The following is a 14,958-nucleotide window of genomic DNA, read 5'->3' as shown; positions in this document are numbered from 1 at the left end:
TCTCAATTTCGTTTATCTCTGACCCTTCAAGTACAATTTTTATACAGGTTTGAAGAACTTGACCCTCTAGGTATTTTATGTAGAAAGAAGGAAAATACATATATTTAACAGTTTTCAGTGTATTTTGGTTTCATTGTTATCCGTAGAAGTCTGCATAGTCAATAATTTTATTAGTATGCGCGTTAGCTTTCTAATATAAGCTTAAAATGTATATGTTGCAGGGCTCGTGTTTACATGGTAACGCATTTTCTCTCATTTTTAAACAACCATGTATGAAAACGGGTTTTTCGATGGCTTCAGTGCCATTCTTTTAATGACCAACATGGAGTATTTGGGTAATATTATTAGCAAAATACCAAGCGCTTTACATGGTACCCTATTTTTCTTAAAGTTTTAAGTAACCATGGCAACAGAGATGCAACTTTAAAACATTTTATTTCTAATGTAAGTAATATTTTCTTGTTATTTGCATTTATTTAAACAAATTTCACAGCTTAAAATACTTACAGCAGTATCCCTCGTCTGACATTTTTTATCGAAAAATCGTTCTGCATGCTGCTATTAATTATTATGGATATTGTTGAAATGCAAATAAAAAACCGAAGCTGTGTTCCTTAAATAGACGAGTTTCAACGCTTTTGAATTTTATATTTAGATATATAGGTCACGGACTTCGTTTCCATGGTAACATCAATTTAATTCAAGAAACCACAATTTTCTACAGAAAATTGAACAATTCTAGAGCTTAATTTTAATATATAAGTAACAAATTATCAACGGAAAGTGAAAAATAGGTATAACAAATCAAACTGCCCAAGTTTTATTTGAAAATGGGAGTATAAGTAACCTTTCACCCAGCTATATTCCAAATAACATTGGTTACCATCATCAATTTTCTTACATTCTGCATAACATTTCAATAAAACTACATATAAGAAGCAAAATATTGATTGTTATTTAGAGCGAAAGACACATAAAAGATATTTCAGCAAATAATGGTTGTTTAAAAATAGTTCAAATAAAGAAAATTCACAGAATTACGTATTTTCAAAATAAAAGCTATTAATTTTGCGCGGTAACTGACGCGTAACTTCATGACGTCAATGACGTCATTTTAAAGCAACAAAGTTTTAAAGCATTTCTGCGGCAATTTATTCATTATTTCTGCATTATTAAACCATTAAGCATCATATTGGAGACAGGTTCATGATTTTTTTTTCTGAAGAATGGATATACAAACACATTTAGTTTGTGGTAAACGTTGTCGTAAATCGTCACGTTAGCTTCCGGTTGGGCATGCGCACATACGAATATTAAGGTAACCTACCTCCTTAAAGGTTGTTGTTAGTTTAAGGTTGTTGTTAGCTGTGGCTAAAATTTTAACAATTTGTACCTCAAGATTAAACTCACCAAGCGAGTTTGAAATATGATAAGTAATATAACATAAAGGATATAAATTTTTATTTTTCCATGACCTGTTGTTTCTTGGAATTCATGATTAATGATGTGACAACAGAATTGCATTATTTTAATGTTAAACATGAGGTTTACCAAAACATCAAACATTTGTAGATCATGCGCATGTCATTAAACAGATGCAGTTTTCCTGTTTCATAAGATTGAAGACAATGTTGTTGAATTATTATGGTATCTTTCTTATAATGCAAATTTTAATGTATAATATATTTATAATCTTTAAGGCTGTTTTTAGTGCATGTTTTCATTAATTGATTTAGTGAGACAAACTAAATTAGTATAAAAATGTAAAGTAATTAAATATACAATGTAAAAATGATTCCACTTAGAATAATAAAATATAATTTCAGCATAAAAAAAACACACACACAAAAAACAACAAAAATGACAACAGTAACAAGTGTTGATAACAATGATAAAATAGATGATGAAAGGTATTAGTAATAATTATAAGTAATTATGGTATTAATGATAAAAAATAAAAATGATGATGATGATGATAATAATGATGAATATGATTATGAAAATAATAATAGTAATAACAATAATGATTAAAATAATAATGAAAATATAATAATGATAATAAAAACAATAATAGCCGTGATTATGATAATGATGATAATAAAGATAATAATGATAGTAATGATAATAATGAAAGTAATGATAATAAAGATAGTAATGATAATAATGATAATGAAGATAGTAGTGATCATAAAGATAGCAATGGTAATAATGATAGTAATGATAATGAAGATAGCAATGATAGTTATGATAATGAAGATAGTAATGATGATAAAGATAGCAATGATTATAATGATAGTAATGATAATAATGATAATAAAGATAGTATTGATAAAATAAAAGTAATGACAGTAAAGATAGTAATGATAATAATGAAAATAATGGTTAATGTTTTTGATGTCAGATAACTTTAACATCATTGTAGTAAGGATTAGAAACCTTGCTTCGTTTATATGAGGAAGCCATCATAAGCTAGCTTTACCATACAAGTTGTAAAAGTAGCCATATGATCTAAACCAAACAAAAACAGAGAAAACTAAAGTACCATTAAAATTATGTTGATGATGATTTCAGCAATTACAATGATGATAAGGTTTATGATAATAATCATCGATATATTAAAGTAATGATGATGATATTATTATACTAAAGATAATTTTAATGATGATGATGATGAATGTGAATGAGAATGAAAACAGGAATTTGAAATAGATATTGAATTAAGGCAAATGTGTTTAAGGAGGCTATGATGGTAGACCATGCGGAAATTAATATAGGTAAAGTATGAATGGGATGCATGTTGATATGTAATAGTTTTCCAGGCAGATTATTTCAGGTCAACTTCTTCTATAATTATACCATATATATAATAAATGATAGAAATAGTCACATAAATGTTTCCTATTCAATATTCAGTTTATGAGTAAATCTGCTGTGTACTATAAACATGACTTCAGTTATAGTCCATAAAATAAACAAACGTGTTTGTTAAGATGGACGGATCCAAACGGAAGGGGAAGAAGCATTTTATAGAAATATTTCGATGGCAAAATACAATACACATCCGTAGCACTGACCAACCTATAAACCGGGCCAGTCTATTTTATAAGTACAACAACACCGTTGACCCATTTAAACGAGTTGTAAGATCATGAACAACCAACAAGGGCAAGCCTTTAAAGAAAAATAAAGATTTAAAATGTAGAATATATTTAGAATATATTTTGCTAGTTTTGTTCTTTCTCTATTACCTTTGATTATGTACTTAGAAGAAACTCTCTGCAGAAGATTTAATCAATACACTTACATTTCATTTTACAGCTGAGAATAAAGAAAAGATGTCAATTATTGAATTGAATTTATTGAAGGATGTGTTATGATTTGAACAGCTTCCGAATTGTTGCATTGATTTTATCAGTTCTTGTCATAGTGTTTGCAGTATAGATCTGAGTGTTTATAAAACCACTACTTGTGTGGTTTTTTTATGTCGGTAGATATTTATATTAATGGACCATTTCAGAAAAATGTAATATGTATAATATTTAATTGCTTAGGTGAAATTTATGTTTACGTGTAAATTAATGCTTATATTAAATATAGGGAAAAAATAAAAACAGATACAGGACTAATGAACTAGGAATTTCTTTGTATTTGCCATGTGTATTTTGAAATTGGAATTGCACGACAGCTAAATTTTTTTGGAATTAAAAGTATTAAAAACGGTTTAAAAAAAAGAAAGAAAATCGATTAATTATATTGTAAGGAAGTAGTAAGCGAGTAAGAATGGTATAAATAAAGCAACAGTTTCATCAATGGAATTTGTCAAATATCTTACTGAAATTGATTTCTGTTGGAAAGGCAAATATCTATTGGAAGGATTTTTCCGTTCTATCTGCAGCTTGTATTTATGCACAATAAAAATTACTCTCAGGTATTAAAACAAAGAAAATGCAAACAAGAAAACTATGCTAAATGTAAATATTGACGGAAGAGAAAAACCTAGTTTAATGTGGAATATAATGCAGCGTGAGTAAAGAAGACACAATACTGAAAAATAATTCAGAGTAAATATTTTGTTATTCTTTATATGGATTACTAAAGTGGAAACTTGGATTTAAAGCAAATGAAGAAATTAGCGAATCATTTCACGCCGTCAAATGGAATGTTGAAGGTTCAGCACGATAATGACACTCATCATTCTCGAACCAGTCTCGCCTCGATCTTCGAGGATTTGGCGAGTATACGTAAATCTATACTCGGCAGCGGCTCTCATGACAATTCGGTAAGTTTATATTCTGCTTCATGATAGATTCATGAATTTTTAGTTTACTTGAAACAAAACATTTTGAACGAGGTTACTCATACATGTGATAAGTTCAGAATCCCAAAACTGGAGGTTTGCCATTTTTCAGCTGGAGTTTGGGTCTCAAAACTGGAGGTTTTTTATCAACATAAATTAAGCACGCGGACACAAAACCTAGAGACAAAATCCAACATTTTAGGTCTCACAATAACGCATAAGTCTACACCAGAAGAAACAATCCTCGCAACTCTTGATTTGAATTTTGACAGAGTTATGCCACTTTTTAACTTCATTTGTTTTGTTCAAGTTTTATATAATGTCTAATATCTCTGTTACATTCAAAGCTATTGCCTATTATGCCCCTTTTACTGGCAAAGCTTTAATTCAGAGTCATTCACTGAGAAAAGTCGAGCATGCTATCTTACTTGTTCTAATTTTAAACTTTCTTAACAGATTAAATTTGTAGAAACAAAGTCTCAGTTCAGGTTTGAAATGAAGATGAACATGCATTAACATTATTCTACTCTAGGACTTAAAAAACGAAGCTCTAAATTGGTCTGAACACAACTCATAAATTATGTAAATTCCTTACCCCACCCACTTTCGTATAAAAATACTGATGATTTTTGACATGAAAAAAATAGAAAACAGAAATGCATCAACGTGTATTTACCCTTACCAAAATAATGTAGATTGATGTCATCAAATAAATGAGTGTGTGTTTTCATCCAGTTTTCAATTAAATAAGTCCGATTTAGTAGCAAATTAATTTGGTAAACATTAGAAGAAAATGGCGTAACTCCTTAAGGGGAAATAACACTCTTGTTCTAAAAATAGTAATGGGTTGGTTTTTCCAACAATTATTTATGTGATTTTATTAAAGAGCAAAATTTTTCTTTGAATAATCAAAATTCATTTCAGTTTGGAATTATTTCTTATGACTGGGAGTTTTCTTTTGCTTCAAATTGGTAAAAAATGGAGCTTAATTTGCATTGAGAATGGGCAGATATTCGGCCCCGTGAGACAAGTGGAAAAGACCCTGCTTGTCTAATCCCTTATCAAAACAAACAATTAATTATTCACCTGTGAAAAACAATTCTTTCCTCCAGCTACATATGTGTCAAACATGTATAATACACAACAATCAGTGACACTTCGATTTACTGTGTAAACATGTTTGGCACTCCTCGGTAATTATCAAACCAGTCATAATACTGATTTTTTTTTTTTGAAAAGCGGGAGGAATATGGTTTTGGTCGGGAGACGGGAGGCAAGGTGAAAAAATCGGGATTTTGACCCTCCCGCGCGGGAGATCACATGTATGGGTTACTAGGTGTAATAACTCTTCTGGGAATAAGACCTAATTTGCTTTGTTTTTAAGTTTTGTATTTTGTAGTATAGGCATTGCTCTTTACAGTATAAAGTGTACTCTAGAATGTTGCTTGCGGGAAATCGCAAGGGGATAAACAAAATACTGGAGTTACCCATTGTTTTGAGCAATTCACATAAATTATAAATAGTAAAATGTAAGTAAAAGAGACTTGGAACTTGTGTAATAGCATTTGCATGCTTTCAAATTCTTTATTATTATTTGTATGTTGTGTAAATGCATGATACGTGGTTCATGTATTCTGAACAAAAAGATTTAAAGTGCCAATGGGCACTTTGCTAATATCTTAATCAAAGCCCTGAAAGGACTGATAGGCAGTGCTTATTGAGTGATATTTCAACTGATACACCTGAACAATCAACATTTTATTGTGCATATAGACCGAATGTTAGTAGAAGTCCACTAGACAATGCTACATGCCAAATATCTGAGCTCTGTGCATTGTGGTCCAAGACAAGAGGATTTTTAAAGGTTTTCACTAGGGTTGGATATCGTTAAGGACGAAGCAGTCCGATACCGATACCAACGAAACGATACGGTATTTTTAATGATACCGATACCGATACCAAGCTTTGAAGTAGATCACATAAGTAATGATTTGGTTAGTATTAAATACACCCTTTTAAGTAGTTATACAGGAAAATTTTCTTTGATATATAAACATTTTAAGTCTTTTAATTTGATGTTGTACTAGAACTATGAAAGAGTAAAAAAACAAACATATCTTACAAACTAGTTTTCCAAAATAAAAAAAAACAGAGTAGATACGTTGCTTACTGTGCAATTTAAATCTCGGACTCACTGACTGTGGTAATGCTTGCTCAGCACTGACGAGAACTGTTCCCTTATGAAAAACCTTCCCTATTGTCAGTGTGTGGTCAGTTTATGTCCAGTGTGTTTCCAGTCAATAATACTCTAAAATCCAGTTACTTGCCAGCCTATTTCCAGAGCTGAAAATTAACTGATCCAGTGTGTTGCCACTTAATAACCATCATGTGTCCATGTGCTTGTCAGCTTATTTCCAGACCTGAAAACCAGCTGTAAAATTTAACTTCCAGTCTGCTGTCAGTTTATATACAGTTTGTTGTCAGTGATGTTTGTAATGACGTTTTAACAAAATTTCATTGATTTTTCATATAAAACTATTTGAAGGAGCTAAATTATATAGAGGTATCTGGAAATAAACACTGACAACAATCTGGCAACAAACTGGTATGCAATGTCAATCTGACAACACACTGGATACACAACTGACAACAAGCGGCTTTTTGGACTTTCCAGTCTGTTGCCCTTGTATTGTCAGTGCACAGCCAGTCAACTGGAAATATTTTTCTGACAACACACTATGTTGTCATTGTATTGTCAGTGTATAGTCAGTCACAGCATGCCAGGCTCTCTTACATGGACAAGAGAAACACTTTAGCAAACTGGAATCATTATTTAAAGTTTTAACTAAATTCCTTTATGCAGTACAAAGTTATGAGCACTTATACATGAGTGTTTTTTTGTTTTGGGTTTTAACGCCGTTTTTCAACAGTATTTCAGTCATGTAACAGTGGGTATACATTAGTGTGGCAGATGGACTAGTTTTGTTTGTTTGTTTTGGGTTTAATGCTGTTTTTCAACAGTATTTCAGTCATGTAACAGGGGGCAGTTAACCTAACCAGTGTTCCTGAATTCTGTACCAGTATAAACCTGTTCTCTGTAAGTAACTGCCAACTTCCCCACATGAATCAGAGGTGGATGACTAATGATTTCAGACACAATGTCATTTATCAAATAGTCACGGAGAACATAAGCCCTGTCCTAAGATCGAACTCGCGACCCCATGTTCCGTAGATCGACGCTCTACCTACTGAGCTAAAGATGGACTAGTATCCCAATATACCGCTTACTACTCAGTGTTACTAATTTTTTTATTTCCCCCTAGGAAAATTGTCTTTATTACCATTGTATTGTCATAGCATTGTCAGTGTATGGGAAGTTTGTTTCCAGTTTAGTGTCAGTATATATTTTTTTCTATTTATCCTTATTAATTTTTAAAATATGAATTTTAATGTGGCTTAAAACCTTCATTTGCTTGTGACTCAATTTTAATATAAATTCAGATTTGCAATATTTCAGTTATCAATAATATAACATTGAAACCAAAGGAAATGGTAAATCTGCAAGTTTAATTTTACTTTACTAAAGGGTAGCGAAAATACATGACTTTTAAAATTTCTGTATCTGTTTAGCAAAAATACTTGTTGTGGACAGAAACTGTGTTACAATGAAAACAAGTAACTGTAAAATGATGAAAAATTACCTTTACAATGTGCCCATCAGTGCTGAAAACTATTGAAAACTGAAAATAGTTTTGGAGGGAAAAATGCAACACTTGGCCATTTTGATAAGGTGTCTTGTAATATTTGTTCTGCTGTGAAAATTGCTAAGATGGGTATATTGCCAGTGTATTGCCATTGTGTAGCCAGTGCATTGTCAGAATCTGCTCTGAGTAAATTTATATCCAATGTACTGTCAGACAGACAGCCAATCCATACAATATTGTCACTTATGTAATTTTTATCTCGATTATTCAAAGAATAGAAGTTATTGGACATGCCCCTATGTTGTTTTTTTTTTACAAAATTATAGATTGAAACTAATTACACACTTGTTCAATGTCATGACCTGATATGTACTAAGCAGGTCCCATAACTATACTTTTTTCCAAAATTAAGCCCGTTTTTCCACATAGCATTTTTTGCTTAAGTTTTTGTATGCAAGCTGGTATCTCAGTACTCATTCAATTCGATTATAGAAATTATGTTTTTTATTTCCAGTTTCTTGCCATTTTCCTGTCAGATTTCTTCCAGACACTGGAAACAAGCTGACAATATTGTCAGTGTGTTTACATGCTGATTGTTATGAGCCAGTTTATTGTCATATAGTTTGCAGATTATTCCCAGAAACTGGAAATAATATGGAAATAGTGTCCATATTATTTTCAGCTAAACTTTTTTTCTTGGAAGTTTGTTCCCATATAGGAGTCAGATTATTTCCAGTTACCTTTTTTTTTTGACAGACTGTTGCCAGATCATTGACAGTTACCTTGCAGCTTAATGCCAGCTTGTTTCCATATTTCATTTTCGTAAGGGTTAAATTCAACACTTACTAGCTTTCAAATTAACCCATTTAACAAGTCAGGCTCATTGTCACTCATGATATATCTTCAACCAGGTTAACTAGTAATGTATTTAAAGTGCAACATTTTTTTCAACACAATTTTCATCGAAAAATAACACTCAAAACGCATGAAACAACCAACAATAACGTATTTCTATTAGTTCGCAAAAACCGTTGACTTGTTTACGTAGGTTACAGCTTAGTTTCGTAACTTTTTATTCAAATCATTTTTTTTTCATTTATTTTGATAGAATATGACAAAGAGTAAAAAATGTCATATTATATTTTGCAATTAAGTATGATTTACATAGTTTAAAACGACGGGAAAAGAAGTTTTTATAATAATATTTAGCATACGAAATTATTCGCAAGGCCAGCTCTCCATGTTACTTGGAGCGGTGTCACAGTAAACAATGTCAATCGTGTTATTACTGTGTTTCAAATACTATTTGCTTATTTTCTGCTTTCTTTTGCCGCCGATTTGATAATTATTTTGTTTATTTACTTTTATGGAAATACCGAAATCGGAACCGGTTCTTTACGAAATTGTATATACCGGTACTTTTCGAAGTGATTATTCGGTACGGTACCGATACCTGGAACCGGTATCCAACCCTAGTTTTCACTATAATACAACTCTATGTAAAACTAAGTTTGCCCTAGGATGGGGCCAATTTCAACCCAAACCCTAACCTTAAACCCTAAACCCTAAAGTCCCTATTACTTAGAGTGGAGTGATTGAGACTGAATATTTCGAATGTGAATGTAAAGTTCATATTTATTCTAGAATCAGTTGCTGCTTGTTTTTGTAACAGTAGTCCTCAGTTCCTCACACACTCACATAATACAAAGATTATGAAAAATAAATATGGGACTATATTTTTACACGTCCAGAACATTTGTGTGATGCGGTCACATAGAAATAGAAGGAAAACTCAAACGAAGTTGAAACTTGGTAGTTGATTTAGAGCTATAGCCAGTTGCTAAAGCACTGGCTAAAAATTACTGAATGACTGGTAAGTTGTTTTGTTCAGTATATACAGGAAACAGAACAAAACAATTAAAAGTATCGAGTATCATGTTTCATTGTGCAGAATGAAATGCCAGCATGACTTTATATTGTACCATTTTAGAAGATTGTTTACATTCCAGGAATTTTGTTATATGCTGTTTTCATTGCAATTGGAAATTGTTTTTATGACAGTTTGTTAACTGAATTGCAAATATGCTTGCCTTTCCATTAATATTTTGTACTTCAAGAAGATGTAATTTAGCGCATGTCAGTTTTATGTTCGGTAGTAATTTGCATTCACTTTGCAATAATCTGTGTTCATTTCGAGTTGAGAAGGGTACAATAGGAACAGGATTGAAAAACTGTCCAGTATGAATTTAATCAGTAGTTATTCAATTGAGTTTGAAGCTTTCTTAAACAGGTGGTGGCAGCGGCTGATAAAACCGGTGAGGCAAGTGCGTCAAGAAAAAAAAAATGATTTGGAGTAAAAAACACTTTCTGCCAGTCTCATAACTGCATGATGGCATGAAGAAGCATTTTAATGTCTAACTTGAAACACAAATAGCTTGTAAACATGCAAGAGGCTTAGATCTATCTCAGACAAACATTTACGAATTTGTTGTCATTATTCAAATTATTAATGTTTAACTTTTGTTAATAGTTATTCATAACTAGAATTAAATTAAGGAAGCAGGTTAATTTTAGTTAGTAGAATATCAATATATTGCCATTTTTGACCCCTGGAGAGAGTCTTGGATTAAACTAAGTTTTCTTATCCATACCATTTTAATATTTTTTTCAATGATTTATTAAAGTAACTCAAGATCTCTTCCTTCAGATTTTATTGATAATCTATTTGAAGAGGAAATGCAATTTATTTACATAGAAACATGAAAAATAGCAGAAATTTAGTGGTAACACCTTTGTTTTTGGCTTATTTTCAGATAGGAAATTCAATGTATACAACTCTGTTATTCCTGTATTATCTATAATTGAATTTTAAATTGATACTTATGCCATGGTGTGTGGATTTCAACAAAGATAATGAAGCAACAATATACTATCTTATACTTCAGGAACAAAAGAAAACCCATTGATGATGTTATGATGCATGTTTGTTTAGATGGAAATTAATTGCATGAAGCACCTATTTGTGAAAGTAGAAAGCTTAAAGTCAGTTTTATGAGGGAATCCACTGTGGAAACTTATAAACAGTTTTCTTACAGGATGTCTTGTTGCTGGTCTATAGTGGGTGTGATTTTATAGGGGGTGCAATGGATTGGTCTATAGTTTAATACATAATTTTGCTTGGCTGAAGTAGGAACTTGAAGAAACTTAGCAGATATGCTCACCACATCGAGACAACGTGCAGAGTGCATGTTTTGGATGGCTCTCTTCAAGGTCAAGGTCACACTTGTGGGTCACACTCAGGGGTCATAGGTCATACCTTCAGGCGTATATTTCTCCGCATTGCAGTGCTCTTGTTGTCTAAATGGTAACAATCAGTTGATTTATAATTTTATCACTTGTTTGTTTAGGGATTTGACTTGAAGCTTAATTAATAACACTTGTACTTTACTCTTGCTAGATTATTCCAAACACAACAAAAATAAAGAAGAAAATAGAGTGTAATGCTAAATAATTGAACTGAATACAGTGAAAAAATTCTCATGATTAGGTATGAGATATACCAAACTTTGGCAACAAGAAATTAGGAAAATCAATGAATTTAGTTTGTCAAATTAAATCTTGGGAATACCAGCGTATATGAATAAAGATGAGAGGCTAACGAGAAATGGTGTGACAATTTGTGACATATATTACCTATAGTGTCTCCGTACATCATTAATATACATCAAAGTAGCAACATCAACTATCACAACTGTCTGTTGTTCTCTAGTGTTTAATTGTGGCAGGCTGTCTTCCTCCTCATTTGAAAAAAAAAGATCATTCTTGCTATTCTCTGTGGAGAAAAGTTGTTTTTCATACTGTCAAGTTAATTCTGTTTTGAAGAGTAAGCTTTTTGTGTGCATTTAGGCAGGAATTAAAGTGATTTATCATTTTGGATATTTGAAGATCATTTTGTCAGAAAATGCTGCAATTGTTGAGATATATATATATTGCAGTGTTGTGATTATGTTTTCTGTGACATTTAGGAAATTCCAGGAATAGAGTTGCTGGATTTCAAGAGAATTTTTTTTATTTTATGTGAGTGGAGCAATTAGAGATATTTAGAAATTCTAATTAGAAATTAATTTAGAAATAGTTTTTTTTGGACAAAGGTTATTTGAGAAGAAATTTACAAGGTATTTAGCATTTTAAAGCTCCCTGTCTATTCTTGAAAGAATGAAGGATAGTTGTTGATCATAAAATGGAAAGATTGTTTTGTAAAAATCTGAAATTTTGAGAAAGATATAATATTTAGTAGATCTAGTAGTACAGAACATTATAACAGATCAGGAACTTACTAAATTTTGAAAGAAAAAAAATAATTTAACAACATCTTATTTATCTGTGATGAGTAGATTTTCACAATGTTTTACATAATTTAAGTTAGAGTTCAACTTAAATTGATAGAAATATAAAAAAACTCCATAAAACTTGCATACATTAAAGTGATAGAAATTAATATACTTAGATATACTGATATACTTAGATATAAACATATTAAAAGATAGAAAGAAATTAGAAATAAACTTAAATTGATAAAAGTATTTAAGATAAACAAGTATTATTTTTAAGATAAAATTAAATTATATAAAAATGTCATTATATTAGTATTTTTTGTACTTTGCAGAATTAATAAAGTCAGAATTTAACTGTTTTTTTTTTATATTATATCATTGATATTGACTAATATTTGTATTTACCGCTAGCTAAATTGTTAAGGGGTTTAGAAATAATAGGGTGCTTATTGTTAAGGGGTTTAGAAATAATAGGAATTGCTTAATGTTAAGGGGTTTAGAAATAATAGGAATTGCTTAATGTTAAGGGGTTTAGAAATAATAGGGTGCGTTTGTTAAGGGGTTTTGAAATGATAGGGTGCTTTTGTTCAGGGGTTTAGAAATAATAGGGTGCTTTCAGTTGCTTTACTCAGATAGAATACCAAAAGCTAGATTATTCCAAACAAAGCAGAAATATGCTTTGTCATTCCAATACCTATTTTATAGTTAATCCTTGATGTGACTGATAAATCAATTACAGAGCCTTCCCTTCTAAAATATGTCTAACCATTAATAAAACTGTCCTAGGGCATTGGAATTTCTACAGAAAAAATCTCTTGATTAAGTATTGGATTTAATAAGGAGGATAAGGTATGGGATATAGAAATGTTGAAGTATGGGATATAGTGGGGATATAGGAATGGTAAGGTATGGGATATAGTGGGATATAGGAATGGTAAGGTATGAGATATAGTGGGATATAGGAATGGTAAGGTATGGGATATAGTGAGGATATAGGAATGGTAAGGTATGGGATATAGTGGGATATAGAAATGGTAAGGTATGAGATATAGTGGGATATAGGAATAGTAAGGTATGGGATATAGGAATGGTAAGGTATGGGATATAGGAATGGTAAGGTATGAGATATAGTGGGATATAGGAATGGTAAGGTATGAGATATAGTGGGATATAGGAATGGTAAGGTATGGGATATAGTGGGATATAGGAATGGTAAGGTATGGGATATAGTGGGATATAGGAATGGTAAGGTATGAGATATAGTGGGATATAGGAATAGTAAGGTATGAGATATAGTGGGATATAGGAATGGTAAGGTATGGGATATAGTGGGGATATAGGAATGGTAAGGTATGGGAAATAGTGGGGTTTAGGAATGGTAAGGTATGAGATATAGTGGGATATAGGAATGGTAAGGTATGGGATATAGTGAGGATATAGGAATGGTAAGGTATGGGATATAGTGGGGATATAGGAATGGTAAGGTATGGGATATAGGAATGGTAAGGTATGGGATATAGGAATGGTAAGGTATGGAATATAGTGGGATATAGGAATGGTAAGGTATGGGATATAGTGGGATATAGGAATGGTAAGGTATTGGATATAGAAATGGTAAGGGATAGGACATATGAATGGTAAGGTAGGGGATAAAGGAATGGTAAGGTATGGGATATAGAAATGGTAAGGTAATCAGGAACGGTAAGGTATGGGATATAGTGGGATTTAGGAATGATAAGGTATAGGATATTGGAAGGATAAGGTATTGGATATAGAAGTGGTAAGGTAACCTGCTTTATTTATGCCCCTCTTCGAAGAAGGAGGGGTATGTCGGTCGGTATGTAGACAAATCCGTTTCAGGATGGTAATTCAAAAATGTTTGGGCCTAGGATCATGAAAGTTGATAGGGAGAGTGGTCATAACCAGCAGATGACGCCTATTGATTTTGAGATAAGTAGGTCCGTGGTCAAGGTCACAGTGATCCAGAACAGTTAAACGGTTTCCGGATGATAACTCAAGAACACTTAAGCTTAGGATCATGAAAATTGACTAGAAGGTTGGTCATGGCCAATAGATGAACCCTATTGCTTTTGAGATCAATAGGTCAAAGGTCAAGGTCACAATGACCCAGAACAGTTAAACACTTTCCGGATGATAACTCAAAAACGCTTAATCATGAAAATTAGCAGGAAGGTTGGTCAAGACCAGCAGATGACCCCTATTGATTTTGGGATCAGTAGATTAAAGGTCAAGGTTGCAGTGACCCAGAACAGTTCAACGGTTTCCGGATAATGACTCAAGAATGCTTTGGCCTAGGATCATGAAAATTGACAGGGAGGCTCTTTATGACCAGCATATGAAGCCTATTGATTTTAAAATCCATAGGTCAAATGTCAATGTCACAGTGACCCTGAACAGTCAGAACGGTTTTTGGATGGTAACTCAAGAACGCTTGGGCCCAAGGTCATGAAGATTTATAGGGAGGTTGTTCGTGACCAGCAGATGACCCTTATTGGTTTTGAGGTCAGTAGGTCAAAGGTCAAGGTCACAGTGACCAGGAACAGTTAAACCATTTCTGGACGATAACTTGAGAAAGCTTGGGCCTAGGGTAACGAAATTTGAT

The 14,958-nt window shown here is 32.1% G+C and overlaps 1 protein-coding gene across 5 annotated transcripts in view; it reads left to right on the top strand.

Annotated features, from left to right (window-relative positions):
• LOC123523117 (transient receptor potential cation channel subfamily M member 3-like) overlaps positions 1 to 14,958 on the top strand; it is a 213,839-nt gene that overhangs the window by 48,840 nt on the left and 150,041 nt on the right. For 2 of the 5 annotated variants that reach the window (XM_053549299.1, XM_053549296.1), the window contains exon 1: positions 2,868 to 4,279. The exons of 2 other annotated variants lie outside the window; for them this stretch is intronic. In XM_053549299.1, the coding sequence (XP_053405274.1) occupies positions 4,121 to 4,279 (159 nt within the window). In that variant the 5' untranslated portion in view covers positions 2,868 to 4,120. Of the gene's footprint in view, positions 1 to 2,866; positions 4,280 to 14,958 lie in introns of those variants that run through there. One more of the 5 variants, XM_053549298.1, reaches the window with a different exon arrangement.

This window comes from Mercenaria mercenaria, chromosome 8 (genome assembly GCF_021730395.1).
Source record: "Mercenaria mercenaria strain notata chromosome 8, MADL_Memer_1, whole genome shotgun sequence".
NCBI classification, from domain to species: Eukaryota; Metazoa; Mollusca; class Bivalvia; order Venerida; family Veneridae; genus Mercenaria; species Mercenaria mercenaria.
The sequence above is the reverse complement of the archived record's forward strand: the minus strand, read 5'-3'. Positions and strand labels throughout refer to the sequence as shown.